The 27837-nt window shown below is 40.1% G+C and overlaps 1 protein-coding gene across 2 annotated transcripts; it reads left to right on the forward strand.

Annotated features, from left to right (window-relative positions):
• Positions 1–1484: 1484 nt before the first annotated feature.
• On the forward strand, positions 1485–27708 carry LOC101174903 (excitatory amino acid transporter 5-like). Of its 2 annotated transcripts, XM_078946491.1 has the most exons (13): positions 1539–1716; positions 6314–6434; positions 6527–6810; positions 14030–14109; positions 15652–15867; positions 19713–19755; positions 19827–20034; positions 20735–20834; positions 22460–22693; positions 22768–22962; positions 23276–23410; positions 23499–23601; positions 25315–27708. In XM_078946491.1, the coding sequence occupies exons 3-13, from the start codon at positions 6559–6561 to the stop codon at positions 25477–25479; spliced, it is 1731 nt and encodes a 576-aa protein (XP_078802617.1). In that variant the 5' UTR covers positions 1539–1716; positions 6314–6434; positions 6527–6558; the 3' UTR covers positions 25480–27708. The 2 variants fall into 2 exon arrangements, with proteins under 2 accessions (XP_011472087.1, XP_078802617.1); XM_011473785.4 differs by having other exon boundaries at positions 1485–1716; positions 6314–6810.
• Positions 27709–27837: the final 129 nt, after the last annotated feature.

Raw genomic sequence — 27837 nt, forward strand, 5'->3', positions numbered from 1 at the left:
ATCTGGAGACATAGCTATGTACAGCTGGGTATCATCAGCATATCTGTGAAATTTGATGTTGTGGCTTCTGATGACATTCCCCAGGGGAAGCATGTAAATTTTAAAAAGCAAGGGGCCAAGGATGGAACCTTGAGGCACAACATATTTAATTTAGAGAAGGGTTTTCCATGCTTACCATACAGTTTCTCTCCATGAGATAAGATTCAAACCACTTGAGAACAGTCCCTGAAAAGCCAAGACTTTGAAGTCTGTTTACAAGGATCAGGTGATCAACAGTATCAAAAGCTGCTCTTAGATCTAGTGGAACTGATACTGGGATCTGACCTGAATCCAAGGCACACCTGTCAAGCTCTCAGTACTGTGGCTCCTTCTAAAACCAGACTGGTTTATCTAAATTAATGTTTTGCAAGAGAAACTCATTCAGCTGAATAAAAACAAGTTTTTCTAAAACCTTGATTAAAAATGGCAAGTTGGACACTGGTCTGTAGTAATTAAAACCTGAAGGGTCTACATTGGTATTTCTTTAGTAACGGTTCAACCACTGCAGTTTTAAAGGCACCAGAAAAATACCCGTCCGTAGAGAGTAGTTCATAATATTTAAAATCTCACTCTCAAAAGACCTGTAAAATGATTTTAAAAGTGATGTAGGGATGGGATCTAAAAAACAGGTCGTTGGATTAACTTGGGAGAAAACCCGATCAAGTGTTGCAGCTTCAACCAGGTCAGAAAGTGCTTCCTCAGGTAAAATCAAGCTATCGTTTAAAAAAAAAAGGCTTGTCTGTTAATTTATGATGTTAGATCGGACAGAATTGATCTTCCTCATGAAGTTTTTAAAGGTAGAATGATTTCTCTAGCTGAAAGTTTCCGAACGTTTAGAGATCTAAAGGAAGTTTTTAAATTATTATGGGATGGCTTGGCGGCAGTTTTGTGGCAAAGGTTGAGATTTGGAGATTTTCACATTTTCCCGCAATATGGTAAATGGAAACATTTTTTTAAGCGATCTTCAGAAAACGTCTTAAGTCTACAATGACCACAGTTGTCGACTTTTGACCTCAGGAAGAAGCCGGCATCTTGATTTTTTTTTTGTAACACCTTAATTACTGGATACAAACAAAAACTTGTCCTGGGGATCGATCGCTCTGAAGCATCATTTAAAAGCTACTGTGGAAAAATTGCTCGAATAAGTAGTTGTAGATTTTGAATGGTGTGCATGTGGCGAGCTCCAAAAGTGGCGTTCTCCTGTTACTTAAAAATATAATCCATAGATCCCTGGCTAGAACTGAACAAAATACTATAACTGCCATGGTTTGGGTTTCTTTGTATTAGTTTTTGCTTCCGTTATGTCACTGTCATGATTTGAGTTCTGTTTCCTGCTTTATTTTGAAGGTTTCTTGCATGTCATGTTTTTGAGTTTTACTTCCCTGGTTCCAATCTCTCCTGATGGTTGTCACCTGTGTCTTGTCAGTCCTGTCACCCTTGTGCTATCCAAGGCACTTTAACGTTGGGAGTTGGGTCATCTAGACCCACTAGACTGAACCTTTTTTATTTATTTCACCTTTATCCACAGTTGTCATGGTAGAGATAACACGTCAACTTGGGGTGGGGTCATGGGATAGCACAAGGGGTATATAAGTCTTGCCTCTGTCTTCTTCTTGTGCTGGTCCATACTGTCTCTTCCCTGACTGTCTTCTGCCCTGGTTTCCTGTTTAGCTCACAGTAAGTTTACTTTTGTTTCCCTGCTCTGCAACGCTTTTTGTTAAGTAATAAACTAGGGATGGGAAAAGAAGCCCCAAGAAGCTTTCACAGGGTTCATGTAATTGTGCTGGAAAAACGAACCAACCATTCAGGGCTTTGAAAACACACAGAATAGCGGCCTCTGGTGGCGGACTGGACGTACATCGACATATGCTTCATCTAAGCTCCTTGTAACACTTCAAGGTGGAAATGATAATGAAAACACGTAAAACAAAACAATGTTTTTAATGAAAAAAAAAAAAAAAAGGTAAAACACAATGTGTGACGTTTTCTATGAGAAGTGCATGACACAGCAAAACACACTTACATGAAGAAAATAAACGCAATGCAAAAATAAAACCAAAACATTGTAAAACTCAGGTCCTGAACCCAGAACCTCTGGATGCAGAAGCCATCGACTACCCCTGGCTGCGGCAGGAGGAACGCTCATTATCGCGGAATGCCTGAATGCTACGGAATATTAACCCCGCCCACGTTGAGCCCCTCTTCTTCTTCGCATTTTACAAGTTTCCATGTGCAATATTGCCACCTAGCAGATGAGGCAAATTATCCCGCGATTGCCGTCTTCACATATATGCATTGTACAAGTTTCCTTGTGCAATATTAGGGAGTAAATCAAATTGAGGCTCGAAAGCAGTACTTTTTGCTTGGCCTCACGGACCCAGAGGAAGCATGTGTGCTCGACTTTTATCCTTATTTATCCTTACTTAAAATACGTGCGGGCAATGGAGCAATGTGCATCTTGGCTGCATTTATTTATTAATTTATTTTTTTATTCATTCGTTTATTTAACAGGGACAGTGCATAATTAAAAGCATGGCTGCAATGTGCCAGAATTAGCCCAAAGGCTAAATTTCATCTGTAGTCCCCGGACAGGTGTTAAAATCATCAACCAAAAATCCTCAAAACATCAATTAAATACATTTATAGAGAATATACATGTACAATGAACAATTCTTTAAAATGCATAAAACATGCTCACAGTGAGAAACATAACAAATACAAAAGACAAAAGGTGACAGATCGGATAAAGAGAGGCAGTCATTAATATAGTTCAATGTAGACATGTTTGTTGTGATATGAACCAGTTTTTTAGGTGCCTTTTAAACAGATAGTTGGTGGTGAGGTCCCTAATAACGTGAGGAACAGAGTTCAACTCTTGTGCTGCTGCTACCGAGACAGCCAATGTGAATTTCCATCTGTTTTTATGTCTGAATGCACGTAAATAAATGCAATTAACCATCTTTAGGATATGTACAATCGTGCTTTAAGATCTTTTGTTTTATTTTTTTTAAATGCTCCCATATGGCTACAGGAGAAAAGAAAAGGGCAGACTGAACAAAGCTGCTGACTAACTTTTTCTTTTGGAAATAAAGATTAACTTTACCTGTCCTTTATTGATCAATGGTTTATTGTTGTATGTATAGTTATATCACAATACAAAATATATAATTTATCACACCCAGGTTCCACCAATATATTGTGTAATAACTGTTGTGTATTTATGCTCAGTCTCACACAACTCCAGGAGTGCATAGTCTCAGGTCGGTTAATCGTGGAAAGTAAAACTCCTGACCCCATGCTGAACATGCATGAGTGGGTTTTCTCCAGGCCTTTCTCCCACCGTCCAAAAACATGCTTAAAGGGTAAATTGGTCACTCTAAGTGTCCATAGGTGTGATGTGAGAGTGTATGGGTGTGTGATGTGGTCCTGCAAAAAACTGTCCAGGATGTCCCCTACCTTCACCAGCAAGTGATAGGCAGCCCCGTGACCCCAAAAGAGATAAAGTGTTGTAGAAGATGAATGAATGTAATGCTACAGTCATTTGTGCATTACACATATACAAATATAGACAAAAAAAACTTTTTTTTAAAAAGCGACAGGCACTGCGATTTACTGTTTCTCAAAACACACATACACCTTTAATTTTCAATTATCCATAATTTCTGTGCGAAATGTTTCACAGTCGATGAAAAACTGAAATGAAAAAACGAAAAGCTCCCTCAGTTCCATCAATCTCTCGTCACATTCACTCACGAGGGAGCAGTTTGGGAGCTCTTTCAAAATTTCCTTCTGTTCTCCTTCATCCATCTTCAGAACATCAGGCAGGAAACATCTTCCTTGAAATGACGGAGTTCTGCTCCATGTGGTTGCCTGAATGGTCATGAAGTAAAGCATCTTCTTCCTGCATGGAGAAAAAGGTCATTAATAAAATAGATGCTGGAGATGCACAAACAGCAAGTTCAGAAGGATCCATACATTCCTTCCTGTCCCACTGCTGGTCTTCATGTCCCCTTCCCCCACAAAGAGAATAGAATAACGATGAAAAGATAGAAATGACACTAAGAAAAGATCCTGGACATCCCATCGCCTAAACTTTTATAATAAATACAATATTCTATTATATTTGAAGGGGCATCTGAGGTCACCTAAATAATCTAACAGAAAATGAAAGCATGCAGGAAAAAACTATGTATGAGTACCACAGCTCTACCTTCAATAGGACCTGATGAGATGGATTCAGAAGGCATCTTTTTCAGTGAAGCATCTTCTTCATCCTGAAAGTGGCAGAGGGATTCACAATAGCCTTCAAAGAAGTAGCTTCAATATTTCAATATGTGCCTACTGAATTAAATGACCTCTCGATTCACAGCTTCCGATTTGTGAGGGCACTAAAAGAACATTCCACTGCACTTTTCCCACTAAGGCTACGTTCACACTGCAGGCTGAAACGACCCAATTCCAAATTTTTTGCCCCTAAGCGGCCCAATTTCGATCTTTTCATGACAGTCTGAATGACACAGATCCGATCTTTTCAATTGCGACCCAGGCCCCGTGGGTTTGCCGTCCTGATTCCGAATTGTAGCCGTTCTTTTCAATTGCGACCGCCGTCTGACCGGCCAGGCGACTTGATTCCGAACCGTACGTCATCGACACGCAACAAACGTCATCATTTTGCGTTGAAGTAGGCGGGAACGAGAACGTAAACATCAACCATGGTGGACGATGCTGCTGAGACCAGTCAGTGGAAGGATTAATATTTGGATTAATATTTGGGCTGATCGCTCTATTCAGGCCAAACTCCAGGGCTCTTATCGCAACTGGGCGGTTTTTGAAAAAGATTCCAGCTAAATGGCAGAGCGTGGTGTTGAACCTTTCCCGCGATAACTTTTTTTTCTTTCTCCCCGGCCTTTCCGACCGTGCTCAAGCGCGGGGGACCCGAGGCGATCCTCCTCCTCCTCCCTGTTCTGATCCTTAGATTCTCCAGAACGGGTTAATAAAGAGTCCATAGCATTTATTTTGGGGGAAACCTTCTTTTATTACCGTCATCCGTAACACACAACATGAATGCGCGCCCACACTGCCCCCCCACCTATTCTCTATCGCGGCACGCGCTTGCACACACACACGCGGGGGCGCGGCCCCAACACATACACATTCCTCTTCCACTACAGTGGATACAGACGATCCCGACTCCAATGCCTTCTTAAAATGAGAAGATTGTAATTGTGCTGCTCCTTCGTGAAAATAAATTTAATATTACAAAAAGAGCTCCGCTTTTGACAACACTGTTGTTGACATCCATTGTTAACGTTGGCTCCGCAAACAACAAGTGACGTCGTTCACCGTTGAGTATTCTTCTGGCTTCTGCGCATGCGGGTCTCGTTTGGGTCGTGTCACGGTCACACTGGAGATCACAAAAGTTCGGATTTACTTGGAAATGTGAACGGTCTAGCAAACAATTCGGATTTTTTGAAAAAATCCGAATTGAGCATTAAGCCCTGCAGTGTGAACGTAGCCTAAGATCCCCTAGAACCAGGTCCTGTTCAAAAACCACAGGACCTGGACTGCTCAAAACTGGATTAAATTATGATTTAGATAGTAAAGAATACATTAAACACAGTTTCTGCCTTGTGAAACTGTTAAATAGAGGGATTTTTATCGCATTTTACGCAGAGAGTCCACCTTAGACCAGGTCCTTCACAAAATTAGAAAGAACGTGTCTCTGTCCAAATATTTATAGTCCTGACTTAATAATGGTTGCTATAGAAATAAAACCAATAGAAAAGCAGCAATTTGAAAAAAAGGAGTGTATTTTTGTTTGTTTTTTACAGAAATTTGTAAAAGTGGGGGCCATGAGGATGGAGCCCATAGGGGCTGCTTAGCAAGTGAGGCAGGGTCAAAGGTGGGCGGCGAGGGCGGAACATACAACACCCTTCACAGCTTAAATTTTTTCCTTGATATTTCGTAAAGTTCATAACACATCAGTACCAAAAGTACAAGCAGGACAGTCCTGAATGAGCTGAACGTTTTGATATGAAAATGTTGGAAAAATTATGAAGTGATTTAAATGAGCTAAAGAACTTACGGTAGTGGAAAAGCGATGTTAGTGTGAATGCTTGAAGCACTGGCACACATCACAGAGATACTTTAGAAAGCATCTCTGTGATGTCAGCAGCAGCAAACTCCCACAATGATGCAAAGGGCTTAGCCACAGATCTCTGCAGATCACTCTGACATTTCCCTCTTTCAGAGCTGTCCCCACTGTCCTCCTTAGGTGGAGCATCTCCATCTGACCTCCATTCACTAAAAAAGTATTGAAAAGAAAACCAACTGGACCAGATGCCACAACAAAGGCTGGAGAGCTTTCCTCCCACCTGTCTAAGCCTCTTAGTCCTGTAAGTCTGTGTGGCTGCCTCTGCTCTTATCACTGGCCATCTAATCCTTCTCTGGAAAAGGTTAGCTCCTCTGTGGACCTCTGCTTTGTTAGCGTGCCAGGACGACCCCACAACCTTTGAGGTGATGGATGAGCTTCTGTTACCGAGGGGTGAAGAGGAAGTGCGCTCGGACCAGAGTTCTTTCGCTCCAGGGGGCACAGAGAGGAAAATGGGAGAGCGGATCAAGTCCTTCTTCGTGGATTCAGTGACGGGAGACCTGGTGAGGCGCGTGAGGGATTTCTGCAAGAGGAACGGGCTGCTGACGCTGTCTGTGGTGGCTGTGATCACCGGCTGCACGCTGGGCTTCACGCTGAGAGGAACCCAGCTGTCCTCACAGGTACAGAACCTGCAGAAAAATTCTCCATGAGTCCTTCAAGACGTAGACAAATACAAAAGCGTTTCACTGTCACCCAGAAAAGATTTGTGAGATCATGAAGGTGTTTCCTTCATTTGTCACTTCAAACATGGGATGATGATCTCCTCCGTGCACATTTTTCTGTAACATAAACTGAAGAATCAGCAATGAATGTTTGAAAAAAGTCCCGTTAAACTGAAGCACCCTTATCTTTTTCTCGTAAACCAGAGAATTCGATCGAGTTTGATATTTATTGACAATGTATTCAGTAAGTTGGTTAATTGGTAAACTGGGCGTGGTCGGTGTTGTCAGAAGACCAAGGAGATTTTGGCTAGTAGTCATTTGTTATTGTCAACCCCTTTTCTACAAGAAATGCTGTTTTTCTGTTTTTACGTATTCAAATAGCTTACTAATAACTCTTTAACTGTCCAGGTTGAATGGTTTGGTTGGGGTTTTTGGTGCTGCACTTGACTGGTTCTCATGCTTTTGGCTGAGAGAACTAATGTATGTGACTGTCTGGATCCTATTCTTTAACTGCTCCGCTGTTGTTGGTGGTACCACAACAACCGGTCCTAAACCAGTCCTAAACTGGTTTTAGTTTAGGCCCTTTTTGTTTTCCATGTACCTCCTTCTTCTGGGCTCCATCCTGAGTAAACACATGGTTTCCTTTCACTGCTCTGCTGACGATAGTCAGATATATTTACTAATTCAGAAAATTTGCTCTGTCACATCACTACTGTCTTATCTAACCTTTGTGCTATCTTAGATGACCCCACCCTTACATTGACGTGTTCTCCCTACCATGACAAAGGTGGATAAAGGTGGAAAGATTTCATGTAATCCATGGACACCAGTGAAGATCACAAATCATTGAAGAAAAAAGGTCCTCCAAGGCACATTAATGTTGGGAGTGGGGTCATCTGGACCCCAAAAGATAGCACAAGGGTTAAAAGACATCAAAGACTGGATAGCTATGAGTTTTTTAAGTTTTGATGATTAAAAAAAGGAAAGTGATGTTGTTTAGTCCTAGCAGCTCCTGTGACCCCTCCTAAGTGGAGTTGGGTCTCCTGGCTCCACTTTTAGAACAGTCTGTGTCAGACCTGGGTTTTAAAATAGACAGTGGTTTAAACATAACAGCCAAATCCGTTCAGTGGTAAAATCCAGTTTCTTTTATTTGAGGCATTTTTAACTAAACATTTCAAGACAGAAATCTATGCTTTTACAGTTTTTCTCAGTCGCTTTAGTACAATTCTCAGATCAGAATTGAAGTTTGCAAATACGTGTGTGCATTTCTCAAAACAATTTGTACAAACAGCAAAACACCATGGATTTCTTGCAAAAGCCTGTAACCTACTCAAAATCTTTAGTTCATCTCTCAAAACTAAGTCTTTATGTCATTGAACATGTCAGTGCCATCAGAATGTCAAGTCCTTGTGTCATTGTCTACGAACAAGACAGTCAAATGACTTAGTCATGTTGTCAATATAACTGTGTACTTTAGAGGGAGGTTCTGATGTAAACTATGGCTAAAGTTTTGATGACAATTATTGTAAAATGTAAGTTACACCTTTTTTGTTTGATTGCAAGAGACTGGACAAGATTCACATTTACACTTTTATTGTTCATATTGTAATTTTTTGACAGACCATGTCATACCAACATGGAAAAAACCCACTGCAAACATTAACACAAAGGTAAAAAAAAGATAGGACAATATTCTGTACAACAGCACAGGCAGTGCAGTAGGAATTGGTGTGGTCTTCCTACACCTCTTGTCGTTCCTGTATGTTAGGCCACAAATTCTCATCCACATCACAGCGAATATCCTCTTTTGCAATGCAGCGAAATATGTTTGTCACATTATGACAACTTGGTCAACCATTTTGCAGTTAATGACTTATACGATGAACTAATGACTAGGTGTTTTGAGGAGTAAGACTATTGCACAGTGAACTAAATAATACATTTAGATCAACATGACATAAACAATTGATAATGTAGCAAAGAGCAGAGAATTGTACATAATCATTTGCATGGATGTACCAAAGCAATTGCAACTTGTTCAAAGAAGTGAGAAACTGCTTATATGATGTGCACAAGTGACATCATGATGTGAAGATTGAACAAATAGTTTTGGGATTTTCATTCTGATCTGACAATTGTACTAAAGCGACTGAGAAAAACTGTATTGCATCTCGGCTGGATTACTGTAATTCTCTTCATGCTGGAGTTGGCTAGTCGTCCCTCTCATGCCTCCAACTGTTCCAGAACGCTGCTACTCGGGTCCTGGTTGGAGTGCGAGAGAGAAACCACATCACCCCTATTCTGGCTACCCTTTAGTGGTTGCTTGTGAATTTTAAAGTTCATTTGAAGATTCTTTTATTTGCTTTTAAATCTTTACATAATTGTGGAACGCCGTACCTCTCTGAGCTTCTCTGTTCTTTGTGGAACGCTTTATTTCTGAGCATTTGGCAAGCCACCCCCTTTTTTAAAAACTTCTTATAATCTATTTTTTTTGTTTTTTTTGACACAGTCTTTGTGATGCTTTTATCTGCCGTTTTTACGTGTTCATGAGATTTATTCATAGTTTTTACCTGTAACTGTTTTAATCTCTTTAATCTCGCTGTTGTTTTTAATGTTTTAAGCTTTTAATATGAGGCGCCTTGTTTGACTGCAGTCATTTTAAGGCGCCACAATCAAAAAAAACTTGAACTTAATTTGAACTTGAAGGTGAGCGACACTGGTTCACAGAGAAATAACTCATAATACTTTAACGCTTTGCTTTTACTGGAATTTTGATCTGTTCTTTTTGAATTAAGGAATATTTTATTAACTATGTTCCCCAACAGCATTTAGTAATTGCCACACACACTTTTCTCCGTCTGTAAATTACTCACCTTATTTCACTCTCTGTCACAACAGCATTACAACAGCTGTTGATAGGACTGGAAAAACATGGATCCAAATTCAAATATATTTGGACTGCGGAGAACCGAACATTTTTATTGGACTTATTATCAGAATTGCTTGAGAGTTTAGGGCTCAGAGAGAACTTGGATCATGAAAGTGAAATGAAGGAACTTCCGCTGACGCCTGCAGACTCAGATGGCGTGACGAAGCTCACAAAAGTGTCACACGCCGCGGTTAAACCTAAGCATTTCTGTTTATAGTCTTGCTTCAGCAAAGGAAGAAGGTTCGCACGGCTGTTTGGCGGCAGCAGAAGTCCTCGTTGCTCCCCCTTTGCAGCAGACTGGTGTTCAGGAGTTTATCCAGAGAAAATCATCTGCTCCTCATGCTGACCTTCTGTCTTGGGATATTCTTCATTGAGTCTGTGCTGTTTGCACAACTCTACTTTGCTTTGACTGGAACTGAAATGTAGTTTTATCTATTTATTATATCCTGCTGTTTATCTGTTTTCTTCATGTGCCACATTTATCTCACTGAATGTTTTTAATGAAGTTGTTTCTCCTTCAGCATTTTTTTGAGAGCTGGCAACAAACTTTGAAATAATAAAAAAGTAATTTCAGCTTCCTTTTTGTTAGAGGAGAGGCTGTGAGGACTGAATATTAGCTGTTTTTGTCCCTTACTCCAAGAATGATTAATTTCCATGATATTGAAAAGAAAAAGAACCGCTTGGAAAGAAAAATCTTGTTTTTACAGCAGCATGTCATGTCAGTGCTAAAACATTTTTACACGCTTGCGTAAAAGCTCAGGAAGGGGGGAAAAAATCATCCTGAAAAAAAAAATTCTTTAAAGTGAATTTGTTTTGAAGTCAGTTGTTTGGATAAATGTAGAAAAATTTCTTAACACATCACTTCTATTTTAGTTAAGCGAGCCAGCAAGTTGTCTGGAAATAGTGGATAAGTCTTCGTTTTTGTGGCTGACTTAAGCTTTTTATATTTAACCCACTAAGATGCACAACCACAGAGTAAATGTAGCAAAGTGAAGGAAACCAAAAATGACGATGTATGCAGCTCACATGTGTGTTTTTTTATGAAGACGTTGAAATAAACCCACACACTTTGATAATTTCAATGGAACGATTTTTTTTTGTTCCTTTAATTCTTTAATTCATGGGTTGTCTTGCTTGAACTGCCCATTTGAGATCTCTGCAGAGTGACTCAGTAATATTGATGTCTGGAGACTGAGATGGGCAGAACCTTCACCTTATTCTGTCGGACTTGGGCTTGTGTTTCTGATCATTCTCGTGTTAAAATGTCTCATGTCCAGCCTCCAAGCTGAAAAGTGCAGATTTTCCTCCAGTATCTTCTGATAAATGTGGTGCATTCATCTGGCCTTCAGTTCTGGCCAAGTTTCCTGTGCCTTTGTAGCTCACACATCCCCAAACCATCAGCGGTCCGCCTCCGTGTTTTACAGTAGGAATAGTGTTTTTATCATCAAAGTCCTTGTTGACATCTCTCCAAATGTAGCGTTTATGGTTGTGGCCAAAAAGTTCAGTCTTGGTTTCCAAATTACTTTGGTCCTGAGGTTTGGAGGTTTGATTCTGTGCTGTTTGGCGCATTGTAAGCCAGCTATTTTGTGACATTTACGTCACAAAAAGGCTTTCTGGATCACAGTGGAAGTTGTGTTTTTCTTTTCATCCCTAATGATTTTTCTGCCAGTTGTGGCAGAAACAGATGTGACGGTGGTTTGGTTTCAACAGAACCCATCAATTGCCACTTCTTGATCAAAGTTGATCACTGCTGACCTGCATTCTCAGTTCCTTGGCTATCTTCTTATATCCTTTTCCGGTTCTGTACAGTTCAGGTGCCTTTTCCCGTAGATCTTTTGACAGTTCTTCAGCTTTCACCTTGACTCAGGATCCAGAAACCTCAGTGTAGCACTGGAAGAAGGATACAAGGGTCTGTTGGGAGCCCAGAAACTCCAAGACATTTTGTGCACACACATTCATAACAGACAAATGAGTGGTGAGGATGTTTACCTTTAGCTGTCATTCAAACCTTTTTTTGTATCGGCTTGTCTGGATGTTTTCAGATCAAAGACATCTGGGTGTGTAAACGTTTGAACAGGGTAATTTGGGTCGTTTCTATAGAGCCTGTGACCTTACATGGGTTAAAACAATAATTACTTTTTTTTCCACAAAGTAATACTTCACGTGATAAGTCAGTCAGGAACATGGATGTAAGCAATACTTGGATTTACAGCAGATACCTTCACATTTCTGTCTGTGTGTCTCTCATTACAATGAATGGAAGACATGAAGCATGTTTAGAGATTTATTTATTTATTTATTTATTTTAAAAAGCTCAACAAAAGCATTGATAATCACATCTCCATGTCTGGGTCCATTCATGCAGAGCGTGCTCCGGCAGCCGAGCTATGCCCAAGTGCAGACTTAAATTCAAGGTACTTTAATAGTACTTACCTTGTTCTTACATGCTCTAAGTACCACAAAGACACCTTTGCACAACATGTAAATACCCAGTAAGTACCACATCAGTATGAACCAAATAGTACCACATAAATACACAGCAAGTACCATGTAAGTACAGAGTAGACACAAAAAAGTACCATGTAAGTACCCAGTAAGTCCCATAAATAGTACTATGTAAATAACCTGTAAGTACCCAGTAGTTACACAATAAGTACCATTATTATTATTTTTAATAGTAAATACCACTTAAGTACACGTTAAGTTCTGTACTGTAAAAGAAAGCGTTTCCAATTTTTCAAGTAAATTTAATTGATTATTTCCACCTCTTAGGATCTCCAGCTGGCATCAGTCACACATGGCATTTCACAGAAGAATCAGCTTTTCTTTTTTGTGATTCGAAGAAGAAAAAAAGCCACCAACCTGGCAACACAGCTGCACTCTTAGTTAGCTATGACAGCAACCAAAAAATAACACAATATCAAAATTCACTCATTTCTATTAAAGGAAAATGTTCTACAGTGACAAAAATGCATGAACAAGTCAAGTAAATAGAAACATAATCCTTAGCTATGGATGCTGTAAACATGCAACACTGAGAGTGATCAGAGCATCAGAGCAAGTGTCTGTAATACCTCCACAACCTACAGGTTTGAACAGAGTACATGTGAGCTACATAGGAAGCAGTCATCCCACTTTTGTCAGACAGTGTCACATATGATTCTCTAGGAACTCTGGAAAAACAGGAACTGATCCTCGTCACATCTGCAGTAAACTGTGAAACTCTCCGACTCTGGACTCACACATGGAAGTGTTTGTGAGCGGATCTGATCCGTGAGGTGAAAATAGATCTGTTTATTCTGGAGTCCTGTTTCCTGGAGGAACTGATCCTGCTCAGCCGGACGGAGGTTGGCGTCACTCATTTCACACCTTCTGCTCTTCAGTAACTTCAAGGCGTCATTTAGACTGTTTTGGTTAGCAATCGTCTTGTAGGAGGGGCTTCTGTCAACAGCTCAGGAGTCGCCCTGTAGGGGACGCAGGCTGGCTAGGAAGATTACTCATCAGATTGATCTGAAATTAATTGGATAAGGATAGTTTAAATTTCATGATTCCATCCATCATAGGGATGCTGGAGCCTATCCCAGCCACTGTCTGGAGACACCTTTTTTTTTTGGGGGGGGGGGGGGGGGGTACGTTTTTTTTATTAAAAAAAAGCAAGAAAACTTCAAATGAGTAAGCAGAATGTTGGATGACTTCATGTCTTCTGGTCCCAGTAAATATTCATCTTTTATTAGCCTATTTATTTATTTATTTATTTATTTATTTATTTGTTTATTTATTTTTAGCTTAATTATATATTATTTATATATTATTTTGTGCCCACAAAATAATATATAAATAATATTCACAGAACGTCGAGGGACCACAGGGGCTCCACAGCTGGGATTAAACTTTTTTCAATGTGAAATTTTCTTTGGGGTTTTCCATGAAAAAATGATGTTATAAATTGAATAGACATTTTGTAGTTTGTTTTCCTTTCATCAATATTATTTTTGTTAGATATGTACAATGCAGTGAAGTCTCTAAAAGCCTCAACAGCAGGTTGTGTCAGAGCATCTGTCTTTGTTACTCCTTAGGGGTTCATCCTTCACTCAGATCAGTCCTTCTTCCTTGTTTCCAGCACTTCTTGTCACTCCCAGATTTATCTATGGTCTCATTTATTTGCAATTGTTTTAAACAGAAAGGTTTTTTTTATTTTAAATGTCTTATTGATTCCAATTTTCACTCCCTCATGTTTGATCCTCTTAGGCCAAAATCTACTTCTCCTTTCCTGGAGAGCTGCTGATGAGGATGTTGAAGATGCTCATCCTTCCTCTCATCACATCCAGGTATAAAAAAGCACTGTGAATGCATTAATTCATTCATCGGTTTATTGGTTAAGGTTACCATTTGTACTGTTCATATAATATCCAGTATAAACAAACAACCAATAAAAAAGATAATAGGCAGAAGCATACGCAGCTTGTTGTTCAATGTCCTCAATGTCCATGCTAATCAGTTTAACAAACCAAGTAGATACAATCAAAATAAAAAAACAATCCTTTACAAATGGATACAAGTAAATAAAGTCCTTCTACAACTGGGTTTTGTAATTGTTCTGTGCATTTACATTCTAGACTCTTCTTGAACTGTAAAAAGATGTTCCTAATTTTAATTCATCACTCAATTCATTTCATAATTTCACACCAAGAACTGAAACACATCGTAACATTATTTCTAATTTTAACATGTTCAAAGTGATGAAGACCTGCTGAATTATACTGACTAACTGTTAAAGCAAAAGTCTCTATTTTTTTCAAACTAAATTATGTTTAACTTTTACTAAATGTTTAACTCTATAGACCATTTCTAATATTTTACTATAAACAATGTCTTTTAATTTGAAACTTTTAGTTAAATTAAATAGAGAATGTGTTGGTTCACATGACCCTGTTCTATTAATTATTCTAATAGTTTTTTTGTTATTTAACCACTGATTCAATAATAGTTTTTCCTGCATTTCCCCAAACCTCTGCAAAATATGAAAGATACAGGACAACTAATGAACAGTAAATAAGATATACACTCTTTTTGTTTAACAATAATTTTTAACAGAATGCCAAAGATATAGAAAGTTTGTATTTTATGTAGTTTATACAATAATTCCAAGACAATTTATCTTCAATTATTGCACCTAAAGACTTGAACATTTTCAATTTCTGTACCACTTAGATATAATTTCACGTTTCCCACCTTTCTATTACCAGAAGAAAAATCATAAATGTAATTACATTTTTATTTAGGGATAACTTGTTGGAATCAGACATTTTTTAATCAACTTAAATTCTTGTTCAACTACATTCAGCAACTAATCAATGTTTTTTACCTGTACAAAAAATATTGGTATCATCAGCAAACAAAATAAATCACAACTTTGTTAATATTAAAAAAATATCATTTATGTTTATTAAAAATAATTGTGACTATTTATGGAATTTCATTTCATTTAGACTGTCTCTCTAGCAGAAAAAGAATGGCAGCAGCATAACCAGTTGCATGGGTTAAGATCGCCCAAGTTAACTTTTACTAGTATTTTTGTCAGACAGAAGAGTTTGCTGTTACACAACAGACACCAACATCTCTGCTGGCAGACATGAACAACCAGGAAAATAGGAAATTAACAGCTTTTTAACACACGATGCAGCCTGTTGAGTCATAAAACGAGACGTTTGATTAGATCTTTATCTGGAACTCCTCAGACAGTCAAGCACAGCGGTGGAGGGCTGATGATACGGGCTGGGTTCACTGTCATCTAGCAGACCCCAGACTGTTTAAATCAAGAGCCAGTTGTGAGTCTTTGCCATCGGCATCATTTTGTTGTTTCTCCGCAGTTTGATGTCGGGGTTGTCGTCTATGGAGTCAAAGGCTTGCTGCAGGATGGGTGTCCTCACCGTCACCTACTACCTGTGGACCACCTTCATAGCCGTGGTAGTTGGCATCATACTCGTCATCATCATCAAACCCGGCGTGGGGACAGAGATGGATAGCAACCGGCTGGGCGGCGGCCCTGTGATGACGTCAGCCGACGCCCTGCTTGACCTGATCAGGTAAGGGGGGCACAGGTCATCAGAATTTTGGGAAAATGTATTTACATGTGGGAAAATGTGCCCAAATTCTTTTAGAAATAATGATTGAATTGAAAGCATAAAGATTTTTACTGGAAAAAAAATAGAAAGAATTTGAATGTTGTGGAGTTCCTCTGCTTAATTGGCATTTCAAACAAATACAGGAAGCTCAAGAAATGCGCTCCAACTTAATATATTTAATGCAAATGTTTTTTTTGTTTTTTTTTATTAACAATCAAATTAAAATTTTCTGGTTTTGTAAATCCTGAGCAGGCAGTTCTCCAAAAATTCTCCAAAAGTCCACAGATTGCTAAAAGGCTTTTGTATTGAATGAGAATTTGAGCTTTATGGATCTTATATTTTGTCCAGAACATGTCACAGTTGTTCAATAATGCTTATTTGTGTAATCTTATAACTTTGCGCTCATGAGCATACATGTTAGGCTTGTGTCTTTACTTCATTAGGATTTTAGATAATCACTGTGCCTTTTTTATTATAAAAGACATTTCAAATGTCTTTTAAGGTATTTTTTGGGCTTGAGTGAAGATTTTCAAAAAAATTAAATTGAAGTAGCAGAAGATTTAATTATTTACTGATAAGACAAGAAAAAACACAGAAGGAAAAGCAAGAAAAGCTAAATTCATGCTTTAAGCAATTAAAATTGCTTTACAGAAAAGACAAACCAGATGCACATAGAAAAGGTCAATACAAGAAATGTGAAATCAAAATGTAAACATGACTAACAGGTAATGCATTAAAATCCCATTTAGAACAGTAAAATCATAGATTATCATCAAAATAATTTCAAAACATTATTAAAAGAGGTCAAGGCTTTGTTCTGAGACAGTCACAATTTTTAAACCCAGTAAACAAATCCTGCCTTTGAAATAATACTTTAACCATTCAAGAGCAGTTTTAAAGATGCCTACCTGGCCTTCTAGTATCTGCAGGATCACACGATCGTCTGTGTCAAAGGTCGCATTCTGATCCGACAGCACAGACACAGATGTTGCCAGTGTCTGCATTAAGAACCGTGTCATGAACTCCTTGGTCAGAGCAGTTTCAGTGCTGTGATGGAGCCTAAAATTCTTGAAAACCTCTGCTCATCAGGAGAAAGCAGTTAGCTGCTGGTGAATTACTTTTTCAAGAATGTTACTCCAAAATTGAAGTTAAAATTTAAACAAAAAATTACTGTGCTCAGTTTATTTACAGTATTACAGAGGAACATAGCTGATGGTTCACACGGTGAAGTTGTGGGAAAGAGTAGTAGAAGCTAGAGTGAGGTCAGAAGTAAATATTTATGAACAACAGTTGAAGATGTTCCTGTAGAAGAACAGAGAAGGTCAGTAAGAGCTGCATTGTGTATTTGTAGATCTACAGAAAGTCTTTGACAGGATCCAGAGAGAGGAGCTGTGGTTTGGATAAGAAAGTCTAGAGACAGAGAAGAACGTTGGATATGTTGGACATTAATGAGAGCTGGAACACAGTGGTGAGATGTACTGTAGGTGTGACAGAGGAGTTCAAGATGGAGGTTTGACTACACCAAGGATCAGCTTCTAGTTTCTGTGGTGATGGACAGAGTGACAGGTGAGGTTATCAGGAATCTCTGTGGATCATGATGTTTGCAGATGACATTGGGATGTATAGTGAGAAGCAGGGAGCAGGTGAAGGAACATCTAGGTGGAGGTTTGCTCTGGAAGAATGAAGATCAGCTGCAGCAAGACTGTGTGTTATCTGTGTGTCAATGAGAGGAACTCAAGTGGAACAGTGAAGTTACAGGAGCAGAGGGGAAGAAGATGGAGAACTTTAAATTCTTAGTGCACAACAATGGAGAGTGCAGAGTTGAGACCAGGAGAGACCAGGATGGATCAGGTATGAATCCATCAGAGGAACAGATCATGGTAGATGTTCTGGAGATAAATGCAGGAAAGCGGGTGGAGATGGTTTGGACACATTCAGAGGAGGAACAGTGGTGATGTTGAGAAAAGGATGCTGAGGTTGGAGCTACCAGAAAAGAGGTCTAGAGGGGAAGACCAAAGAGGAGGTTCATGGATGTAGAGGAGGTGAACATGGGTTAGATGGAAGTAGACATGTTGCAGTGGTAACCCAGTGTCATTATTTTCTATGCCAAGGCTGTCTTTTGTATGTCTGGTGCTGTTTTTGTCGTACTTTTAAAATTAATAAAACAAAATAAATGAATGGAACTCTGAAATAAAGGGAAGCACAAATAATGGAAATCATTTTCCTTGTTATCTTCAGAGTGAAGAATCTGTTTCCTGCAGATCAACGCCAAAGAGCATGCTGCATCCTCGCCACACTCATATTTTTATGCATCACTGAGATTGTCGACCCGGTATTCGGGGTTGACTTGTTTTCTTGAACAGAAAGCTTGTGCAGCGCTCCAAGTCACCTGACCATAGATCAGTGAAACTCACTCACTCACATCAATCCCATTACCGCTCGGGCTGATCAGTGTATTTTTAGTAATCCTGCGGGGATGAGTGATAGATTACCCGAGTGGTGATCTCTGCTGTGACACGTTGGCAGACCGTGCCAGCTTTGGAAGGAGCTGCACGAGCGGATCAAACACGCCGTCATCCTGCTGACCTCCAACCCCGCTGAGGGTCAGCTGATCTGAGCAAAGGAAACGTCAGACCAGGAAGAGACACTTTAATGAAAATGTCAGCATGCTCGCACAGATCTTTGTGAAGAATCTGTGGCTGCGCCATCGTGTTCAAAAAGACATTTAAAGCAGAAAAGCCTCAAACACCGGTGGAGCCAAGAGCATCTTCCTATAAAGGATTTATATAGAGCAGCAAAGAAGTTATTCTCCTATAGTAAATCCAAGGACTTCTTTTGATCAAAACCTTCTTTACAAGAGAGACCCTGCAAAGATTCTGTCAAGTTATTTCCATCCATCCATCCATCTTCCTCCGCTTATCCGGGACCGGGTCGCGGGGGCAGCAGACTGAGCAGAGATGCCCAGACTTCCCTCACCCCAGCCACTTCCTCCAGAAATATTTTAAATATTTGAGTTTTACTGAATTCGTTCAGCGTCATCTGCTGGCAGGAATAAAAAAAAAATGAAAATCTGTCAACAAAGAAAGTTTGACAGTTTCATTCATTAGTTTCCATTTTTTCAGGCCTTTATTCCAAACCAGCTTTTGGGAGCCGGTTTAGCTCGTGCTGGTTTGCAGCACCTTCCATCCATGAAACCAGGGTTCAACTCCGGGCTGCTCCCTGTTCCCTTCTCTACTTCTGTGCCAGTCCCAAGCCTGGTTGCTTTGAGAGGGTTGCATCAGGAAGGGCATCCAGCGTAAAACATTACCAAGTTTACCATGTGACTCGTTCACTGTGGTGACCCCTGATGGGAAAAGCCGAAAGAGAAACAGCATTCCAAACTAGCTTTTCTCTATAGAGACAAGGTGCTGCTCTTTATCAAAGCCCTCATTATTTTTGCTTTTGGAATCCTTCAACTGCATCAAGAAATCAGACACCAGATGTTAGTTAGAAATTCTCATTTCACAATTTCTTCAATGTTATAGGATTATCCCCTTGACGTCTATTAATGCATGAAATCACTTCAGTTCCTAAATTACTATAACTTAACATTTACTAAAAACATAAGTGACTTGTTTTTCCAAAGCTGGAAATAAATTCAGGTGTCATAGGGTTAAGCAGGAGTCCTGGATGCTTTCTACTGAGATTTTTCAAGTGTCTAAACAGTTAATTAAATCACTTCATTAACATTTATTTACATTTTAGTTTTATTTTGTTCAATTTATTAGTTTTTGAAATAATAATTACATTTTCTTCTTTCTTTATAGAAACATGGTTCCCTCTAACTTGATCGAAGCCACATTCCAGCAGGTTGGACCACACCCCATTGAGATTCGTTTAGTTTTATGACTCCCTGTAATCAATTGGCTGTCTCTTTGCAGTACAAAACCGACCTGATCCCCATCCTCAAAGTCCCGACCAGAACCATCACACCCAATTTTGTCTACATTATCCCTGACGACAGCAACCCCAACGGGCGCACGGTGTACCTGGAGCTAACTCCTCCCCCAGAGGTCATGTATAAGACGAGTCCCGGCACCAGCCAGCAGATGAACGTACTCGGCATCGTCATCTTCTCTGCCACCATGGGTGAGCGGAACAGTAGAGTTCTCGGGTCACCGTGTTTAAACTATGGTTCTAGAACTGAGCATCCGTCATGACTCATTTATCTGCTGAATGAACATTAGTTCTGCAACGATTATTCAATTATTAAATAAATCGATTTCCTTTCCTACGATCCAACCTAGAGTAAATCAAGTTGTTAAAGGGCCAATATCATGCAAAATCAACATTTTTGAGCTTTCAAGTATATTATAATGTTAATTCCTCACAAAAACCAAGCAGTATTTTGATCCATTCACACATTTGAGTTTTTCTCTAAAAAGCACCTCCCTGAGCACCAGCTCCTCCCAATCCATAACAACGAGCAGGTTCTCACATTCGGAGAACTAAACTGACCAACTGTAAAACAGAAAGTTTTCACACCATGACCCTTGTGCAGAACAGTGTTCATCAAACCTGTTTAGTCTGAAGTCTGGATTTCAAATCAACACATCTTTCTGTCTTAGACAGAGAACAGCTGGCATGTTAAGATAAAATAATTAATTAAATTATTGTAATTAAAATAATGTAAAAATAAAATAATTAGAAATAAATAATTAGAAGATGTGACCCTTGAGACCAAAGCTTTACTTGAAACACGATAGATGAAGCATGAGTCTGGTTCATTGTAGGAGTTTTTTCATTCTTATGGTTTGTCGTAAAGGTGGCATGTTTGATCATCTTGCAGGTCTGCTGCTGGGCAGGATGGGTGAGCGTGGAGCCCCTCTGGTCAATGTGTGTCAGTGCATCAATGAGTGCGTGATGAAGATCATCAACGCTGCTGTGTGGTAAGATGAAATCTCATATGCTCATAACACCTGGAGGGTTTATTTTAGTATTTATTTAAATGGGCATTGATGGTTTTTTTATTGGCTGGACAGGGGTGTAGTGGTTAGCGCTCTTGCCTCACAACAAGAAGGCCCTGGTTCAAATCCCTGCTGTGTTCTTTCTGTCAGCAGTTTGCATGTTCTCCCTGTGCATGTGTGGGTTTCCTCCCAACACTCCAAGAACTTGCTTCGTAACTGGCATCTTTAAATTGCTCCTAATAGTGTGAGTGTTCGCCCCTGCAAAATGACAGGATGTGCCCCACCTTGCCCCTGCCCTGGCATAGGCTCCGGGAAGCCATGACCTTAACAGAGATCTAGTGGGTTCTGAAGATAGATGAAAGGAGGTATGGTGTTGAGACGCCCACCTCGATAAATAGATCTTAAGCACTAAATGGTAATTTTTTGTTTGATTAAAAAATCTGCTTTTCTTCCTTTGACCCTCTTTTTGAAGAACCACGGCATAAATCTTTAGTACTTCTCAGTGTTATCTCTGTAAATCTGGCCCTCCCATCTGTGTGGTGGTGGCACTGTCTTTGTTTCAATCCTCTGACGTGCAGCAGGGTTGTGAACATCTGACCTGATGACCCCTCAGGTGCTGAAAACGTGCTGCTTGTGTCATCAAGCGCTTTCTCCCTCTGCAGGACTCCGCCCCTCTCGCTGTGGAACTCCGCTCTGCCGCTGCTTCAGCAGCTGATCTAATTGAAACCGGCAGCAATACAAGTGCTAAAGATGCCCACCCCAGTGTAAATAACCCACAGAGCTGTGGATGTGTGTCTTCAGAGCAGACGACATTAGTAATTGTGGATCAGGTCAATCAAGGACAGAAAACCTTTGTTTTTAAAATGTTCTATACATTTTTAGTTTTTTTTAAACTGCAGCAACATTTTGGGACTTTCTTCTGGACTGCTCATGATGTTGTGTTTTGGAAGCAAACTTTTCATGATTGAGCAGCTGATGGACATGACCATCCATCAGTCCATCCATCTTCAGAACCTGCTAAACCCCCTCCCTTAGCCCAGCTACTTTTGAGGTCGCCAGCCTGTTGCAGAGCCACACAAATACACACACACTAACGCATGCACACCTAGAGGTCATTTAGAGTCACCAATTAACCAAAGAAGCATGTTTTTTGACTGTGAGAGGAAACCGGAGATCCCTTAGAAAACCTGTGCATGCACGAGGAGAACGTGACAACGTGCTGACCACTCAACCACTGTGCAGCCCGGACAAGAACCTAAATTTGTTTTAAAACCTGAGAAAAGAACTGAGAAACTGTTTCATCTCTCCATCATCATAACAGCTGATATAGAGGGAACAATAGGACTGTACTTCAGTCTGAAGAGCAGTGTAAGGTGGGAAGAGCGGGTTTGTGACCCAAACCTATGAGTTTGTCTTGTGCTAGAAAAATATCATGACTAATTTCACCTGCGGACACTAGGTAGTTTATTTAGCACCCCCTTTTTGCGATCATCTTTATACACGCAGGCATAGGGTCACGTCTCAGGACACGCCACGGTGACATCCTAAAGCTCTCTGGTATATTTTAGCATCGATCTGAATTAAGGTTGTATTTGTTATCCTTACAGGTACTTCCCTTTTGGGATAATCTTCCTGGTAGCTGGGAAGATTCTGGACATGCAGGACCCGAGCACCCTTGGGAGGAAGCTGGGGTGGTACGGCCTCACCGTGCTGGCCGGCCTCTTTGTCCACGGCCTCATCCTCCTTCCTCTGTTCTACTTCCTCCTCACCAGGAAGAACCCCTTCACCTACATCCGCGGGCTGCTGCAGGCCATGGTGATCGCTCTGGCCACTTCCTCCAGGTCAGGGATATCCCATTCTTTTGTGGTTTCGGTCACGTTTTGGGGAAATGTATTTGACTTCCACCTCTCCCTAGCTCTGCCACACTTCCCATCACCATGAAGTGTCTGTTGGAAAACTGCCATGTTGACCGGCAGATTGCTCGTTTTGTTCTTCCTGTTGGAGCAACAATCAACATGGACGGAACAGCTCTGTATGAGGCTGTGGCGGCCATCTTCATTGCTCAGGTTAATGACTATGAGCTGGACTTTGGGCAGCTGGTCACCATTAGGTAAGACCCCCCACAGGGATCGGTGTATGTCTGAGTAAATAAACATGCAACCATATGCAGGAGATACTGTCATGTATGCAAAAAACAAGAGGAGTTTCCAAAGTTACTCTTGACTTTAGAGGACCACTTTAAATTATCTGTAATGGTTTGATGCTCATATCTTTTAGAGTCAAAGCAGCAGAGACTTTTTGTTTGTTTTTTAATAAAATGTATTTTATTGTTTTAAAGAAAGATCAATTTTTTGGAGCAGCATGCAATCTTTCAGTTGATGTTCTTTTTTTGTGACAAATACTTTTTCCTTTAACATCTCCAGCATCACAGCTACGGCAGCCAGCATTGGTGCAGCTGGGATCCCCCAGGCTGGCCTGGTTACCATGGTGATTGTGCTCACCTCGGTGGGTCTGCCACCCGATGACATCACTCTTATCGTGGCCATCGACTGGATCCTGTAAGTCAGAGTTCCAACAAAAGGAAACCTGCGGCATCAAATGTTCTGGTTGGTCGTGGTGAAAACGGTTGTTCTTCTGCCTCTGCAGGGACAGATTTCGCACCATGATCAATGTCCTCGGAGACGCTCTGGCAGCGGGAATCATTGGGCATCTTTGCCGGAAGGACTTTCCTCTGAGTGGGACAGGAAAGGTAAAAAGATTTATAAAATATAATAACAATTGCCCAAAAAGGTCTTCCAGCAGTGGCAGCTATGATATTCCAGAATGAGGGTTAGATGGCGTTAGGAGGTCATGTCCTCTCTGTGTACCAACAGCGTTTCATGTTCTTCTAGGTACAACAGAGTGACAAAATTCTAGCCTGTATGGAGTATTGACAACATGTCTGAAAAAAATAATTTCACAAGAAAAACCTCAGTATATGTTATTTTACCTCATCCAAAGACAGTTTCTGCATCTACAGGTCAATAAGGACCTTTGTTCCTTTGAACATTAAACTACAGCCACATAAAACACTGTCTTGTATGAATGCTTAGAGTCCAAAAGTATTCAGTAATTCCAGAAATAGTTCTGTGTTACTGATTTAAAACTGCTATTCAGCCTGTTTTATACACCGTTGCTTCAAAGGGCTCCAGGGTTCAGATTTTTCTAGCATATAGTGTTTCTATCAATACAACTCATAATATCTGAGACGTTATGCCTTTATTTTGGGTTTGTGCAAGGAGCACATTTCTATATGAACAGTGGACTTTCCCTCAGAAAAGCCATTGTTCAAGAATAAATCTATTAATCGTGTCACCTGTAGACTGTCTGTGTAAAAATGAGTCCTAGATTGGAAACATAAGCCTGTTACTTCATTCATGCCTGCAGGCTGACATGTGATTAGATTACTGCAGCATTTGCTCACATTGGACCAACAACCATAACAGATTATCTCCCTGGATGTCAGTTTGAATCTTGCTAAGCCACCAACCAGCTCATCACCAAGCATTTCACTTTATTGTTGTTCCACATATGTGCTTGAGCACTTTGGGTTTTGTTTTGTAAAGTTTGAGGATTTTTTGGTTCTGTTATAGTTTCATTATTTTCCATCTTTCTTCCGTTGGGTTTTTTGTGAAGCATACCTGGACCCTACTAACTGCTGTTAGTCTGTACCAGTCCACTGGTGCACCAGTTGTCTGGCAGGGACCAGACTAGACTGCTGGACCTCTCAATTGTTTTTCTTGTCTGAATTTGTTCTGTCCAGTGCTCATATTGTCCGTAACAATCCAACCCATAAATAGCCCCCCAATTGCAGTTGCTGTCAATATAACTCTTTTTGCCTCTTTGGGGTCACCAATAAATTTAGGATGAAAGGCTTGTGGGTGTGTCCATTTATGGCGTTCTCCACTAGAATGAATGTGGAATGCCTTCAGATTGAGTTGCTGCCCCAAGAGAAAGAGGTTACGTCTTTATGCAGTTTGTTTACAAGTCAGGAAAGGATGGAGTGGGATATTGACTAACAGACAGATAGTAGTTGAAGCTCAGACATCCAGGTTTGTCTGAGCTTTGAGCTTTGATTTATTTCTAATCCAGGAAGAAATTAAAGTAGTTCCTATTGTCCTGCACATTCAAAGAAGACAACTGAAGAGGTTTGAACTTCTGGAGAAAATGACACCCAGAAGCTTTTCTAGTGAGGTGTCATGGATATGTGTCATGATATCTCTGCTGGTCGAAACACATTTTTGGTCGTGGCTAAGTAAATATGACTTCAAATCAAGTTGTATTTAAGACTTTATATAGAGTAAGAAAATAACCTGCCACCTGCAGGTCCTGTACATTTTTTGTCTTCGTACACCCCTTATTGTAGTTTGAGATGAGCTTTTCCGTGGTTTGTTGCTGAGTTGTTTCTGTGTTTCCTCCACAGCCTGTGCCATCATATGGGACGCAAACTCCACACAACAACTCCCACAGCATGGACGTGCCTTTGACCGAGATCCACACGCACAAAGACTGCATGTTTGAAATGACAGGCGACTCCATGGGCCAGGGTCATGCACACACCGTCTACTACAACATCTGTCAGGTGTGAGGGCCTGGAGACTCAGCAAACCCTGGCAGAGTTCTGATAGGACTCATTGTGCCAACAGAACTGGACTCCTTTGAGCCAGGCATCGTGGTTCTGCCAGGGCGTTTGGGCTCAGAGGTGGAAGCAGACTAGTATATCAGAGGATTATCTGAAAGTGATGCAAAATCCTGCAGGAACAGGATGCTGCTGATTTGACCCAAGGAGAATGGGCATGTTCTTTACCCTTGTCACACACCTAATACACTGAAGGAAAGTCTGTCACAAACAAGATCGGGATTGAGGAACTGAAGAACTGTCATTCAACCCCCTAAAACAGTCCTTACCATTTCTGTTAGTGTGATGGCCTCCATCCAGCAAGCCTTTTTCTTCATCCACAGAGAAGAAACTACACTTTCCATCTGCCTATAGGAGTCTGGCTTCCTTTTTTCAAAAGGAAAAGGTGAAGAAAGAGTCCAAACATTTCTCATACAAGGGACAAAGATCATTTTTTTGCATTTGAAAAGTCAGGATTTTCTGTAAAATGAAGATATCTGACGTGTTCTTGGACTTGTGGACCAAGTGGCGATTCATTTTTCAGACTGGAAGAGAAGTTCCAGCAGGATTCACCTCTGTCTGAGTTTGCAGGAAACCAGAACCTCTAAGTACCAAACCACGGACTCTAAACATGTCCTCCTTTTACTGGCTTTTCTCCTCTGATAGAAACAGGGTCCTGATCCAGGATCTGAATCATTGTAGAGTCAGACCTCAAGACCAGGACAGGTTTCTTCGTAGAACCTTGGAGTCAACTGACCTGATCGGTCATTTCTGGACCCACATGAAGGGTTAAAGTAATGAATGAAACCAAGTGCTCTTCATCTCGCAGACTGGACCCTTCTCGTCCTCTGCATGCAGGCATGCGCTCTGACTGGCTTCATTTGAAGCCGATGTGCATTATCTATCCTCTTGTTCTTGTTTTCACCCGAAAGATTCAAAATATACAATGTGCAGTAACATTTGTGAGAATTTCAACAGTTTGTTGTAGCCAACTTTGACTTCTGCCTCTTTTTGGCCAAAATAACATTCACAGTGGCTGCTGTTGAGTGGGCGTGGCTTAACACTAATTCAGAACAGTTTTCCTCTGCTGCTACTGTAAAGAAGGGCACTTACATCAAACAATTGCAGTTGATACTCATTTACTTTACAAATGGACATAGGAATAAGTGCTGATGATCATAAGTACAAATAAAGATGATCATTGTTTTAGAAAGGCATTGTAAAGCAAACAAAACTTTTTTAAATATTAAACAATCAATAACTCCTTTAATTTTTGTACTCAATTTTGTACTCAAAATAAAAGGGTATTTAACACTTAAATTGAATCCCAAAACAAAAAAAGCAGAGGCACAATAATAAGAAATAATAATAAGTGTGTTTTCTGAGTACAGAAAAAGATGTGTGTTTTCAAAACAAGTTCAACTAACATGGACAGTGCCTTCTTCAGCTACAATGAGACAACAAGGTAAAGGGTAAAGCTATTTAAAAAACATTTTTTCATTTTTACAATTTTTTATGTCAAATCAAATCATTTAACTAACTTTAAACTTAGTCTTTACTTTTAAATGTACATTTTTGTTCTAAAAGGGCGATTCATTGGCAGCCTGATCAACTAACGAAACATTGCCCTATTACTTATCAATCACAAATTAATAATTAGAATTGGGTTCAAGTACTTTTGTAAGATTATGGTTATTTTGTTTAAGTTATACAAATCTAACTGAAAAAATTTAGTTGTAGAAATGTTCATCAAATTGGACCCTTCTATTCCAGGAAAAGTGTTTAATCTCCCCTCGTCCAACTGTTCTTCGTCATGAGAAATTTGTCGTGAGAAACCGAATCAAAAGCGTCAGCTGAATCCCCTCTGAGGCAAAGCTTTGAAACAATGATTTGAGCTTCTTTGGAGGTATCTGAGACAAAAATGACAACGTTCCTCAGCAGCAGCCTGTGACTGTACAGACAGAAGTCTTCATCTTCATGCAGAACAAGCCATCTGTGTGCGTCTATAGTTGTGGTTTGAGTTGAGCATTAAAACATAGATCTGCCTTAATGTAACCTTGGAAGTTCATCTGCCAACAAACATCCTCCTAATGAGCCATAGCTCAACCTTCATCAGTCTTCATCATCTACACTAATTTTTTTATCCTGTGTCACTGATTCACTTTTATTTGTACTTGAAAATAAAAATGTGTCCCTGCAGCTTTCTTATCTGTTTCTGTACTGTAACTGACAAAATGTACGGAAAGACTCCATGAAAACCTGTCAAAGAGCACTTCCTCTTCTCCCTTGTGCTAACTTAGATGACCCCACCCTTACATTGTCCTGTTC

This window comes from Oryzias latipes, chromosome 4 (genome assembly GCF_053564925.1).
Source record: "Oryzias latipes strain Hd-rR chromosome 4, Olatipes_Hd-rR_3.1".
Lineage (NCBI taxonomy): Eukaryota > Metazoa > Chordata > Actinopteri > Beloniformes > Adrianichthyidae > Oryzias > Oryzias latipes.

Excerpts from the sequence above, each read along its gene's own strand:
- LOC101174903 (XM_011473785.4), top strand. The coding sequence starts at position 6,559 with ATGGATGAGCTTCTGTTACCGAGGGGTGAAGAGGAAGTGCGCTCGGAC. Across the intron at positions 22,694-22,767 it reads GCTCTGGCCACTTCCTCCAG|CTCTGCCACACTTCCCATCA; the intron begins GTCAGGGATATC and ends ACCTCTCCCTAG. Across the intron at positions 22,963-23,275 it reads GGGCAGCTGGTCACCATTAG|CATCACAGCTACGGCAGCCA; the intron begins GTAAGACCCCCC and ends TAACATCTCCAG.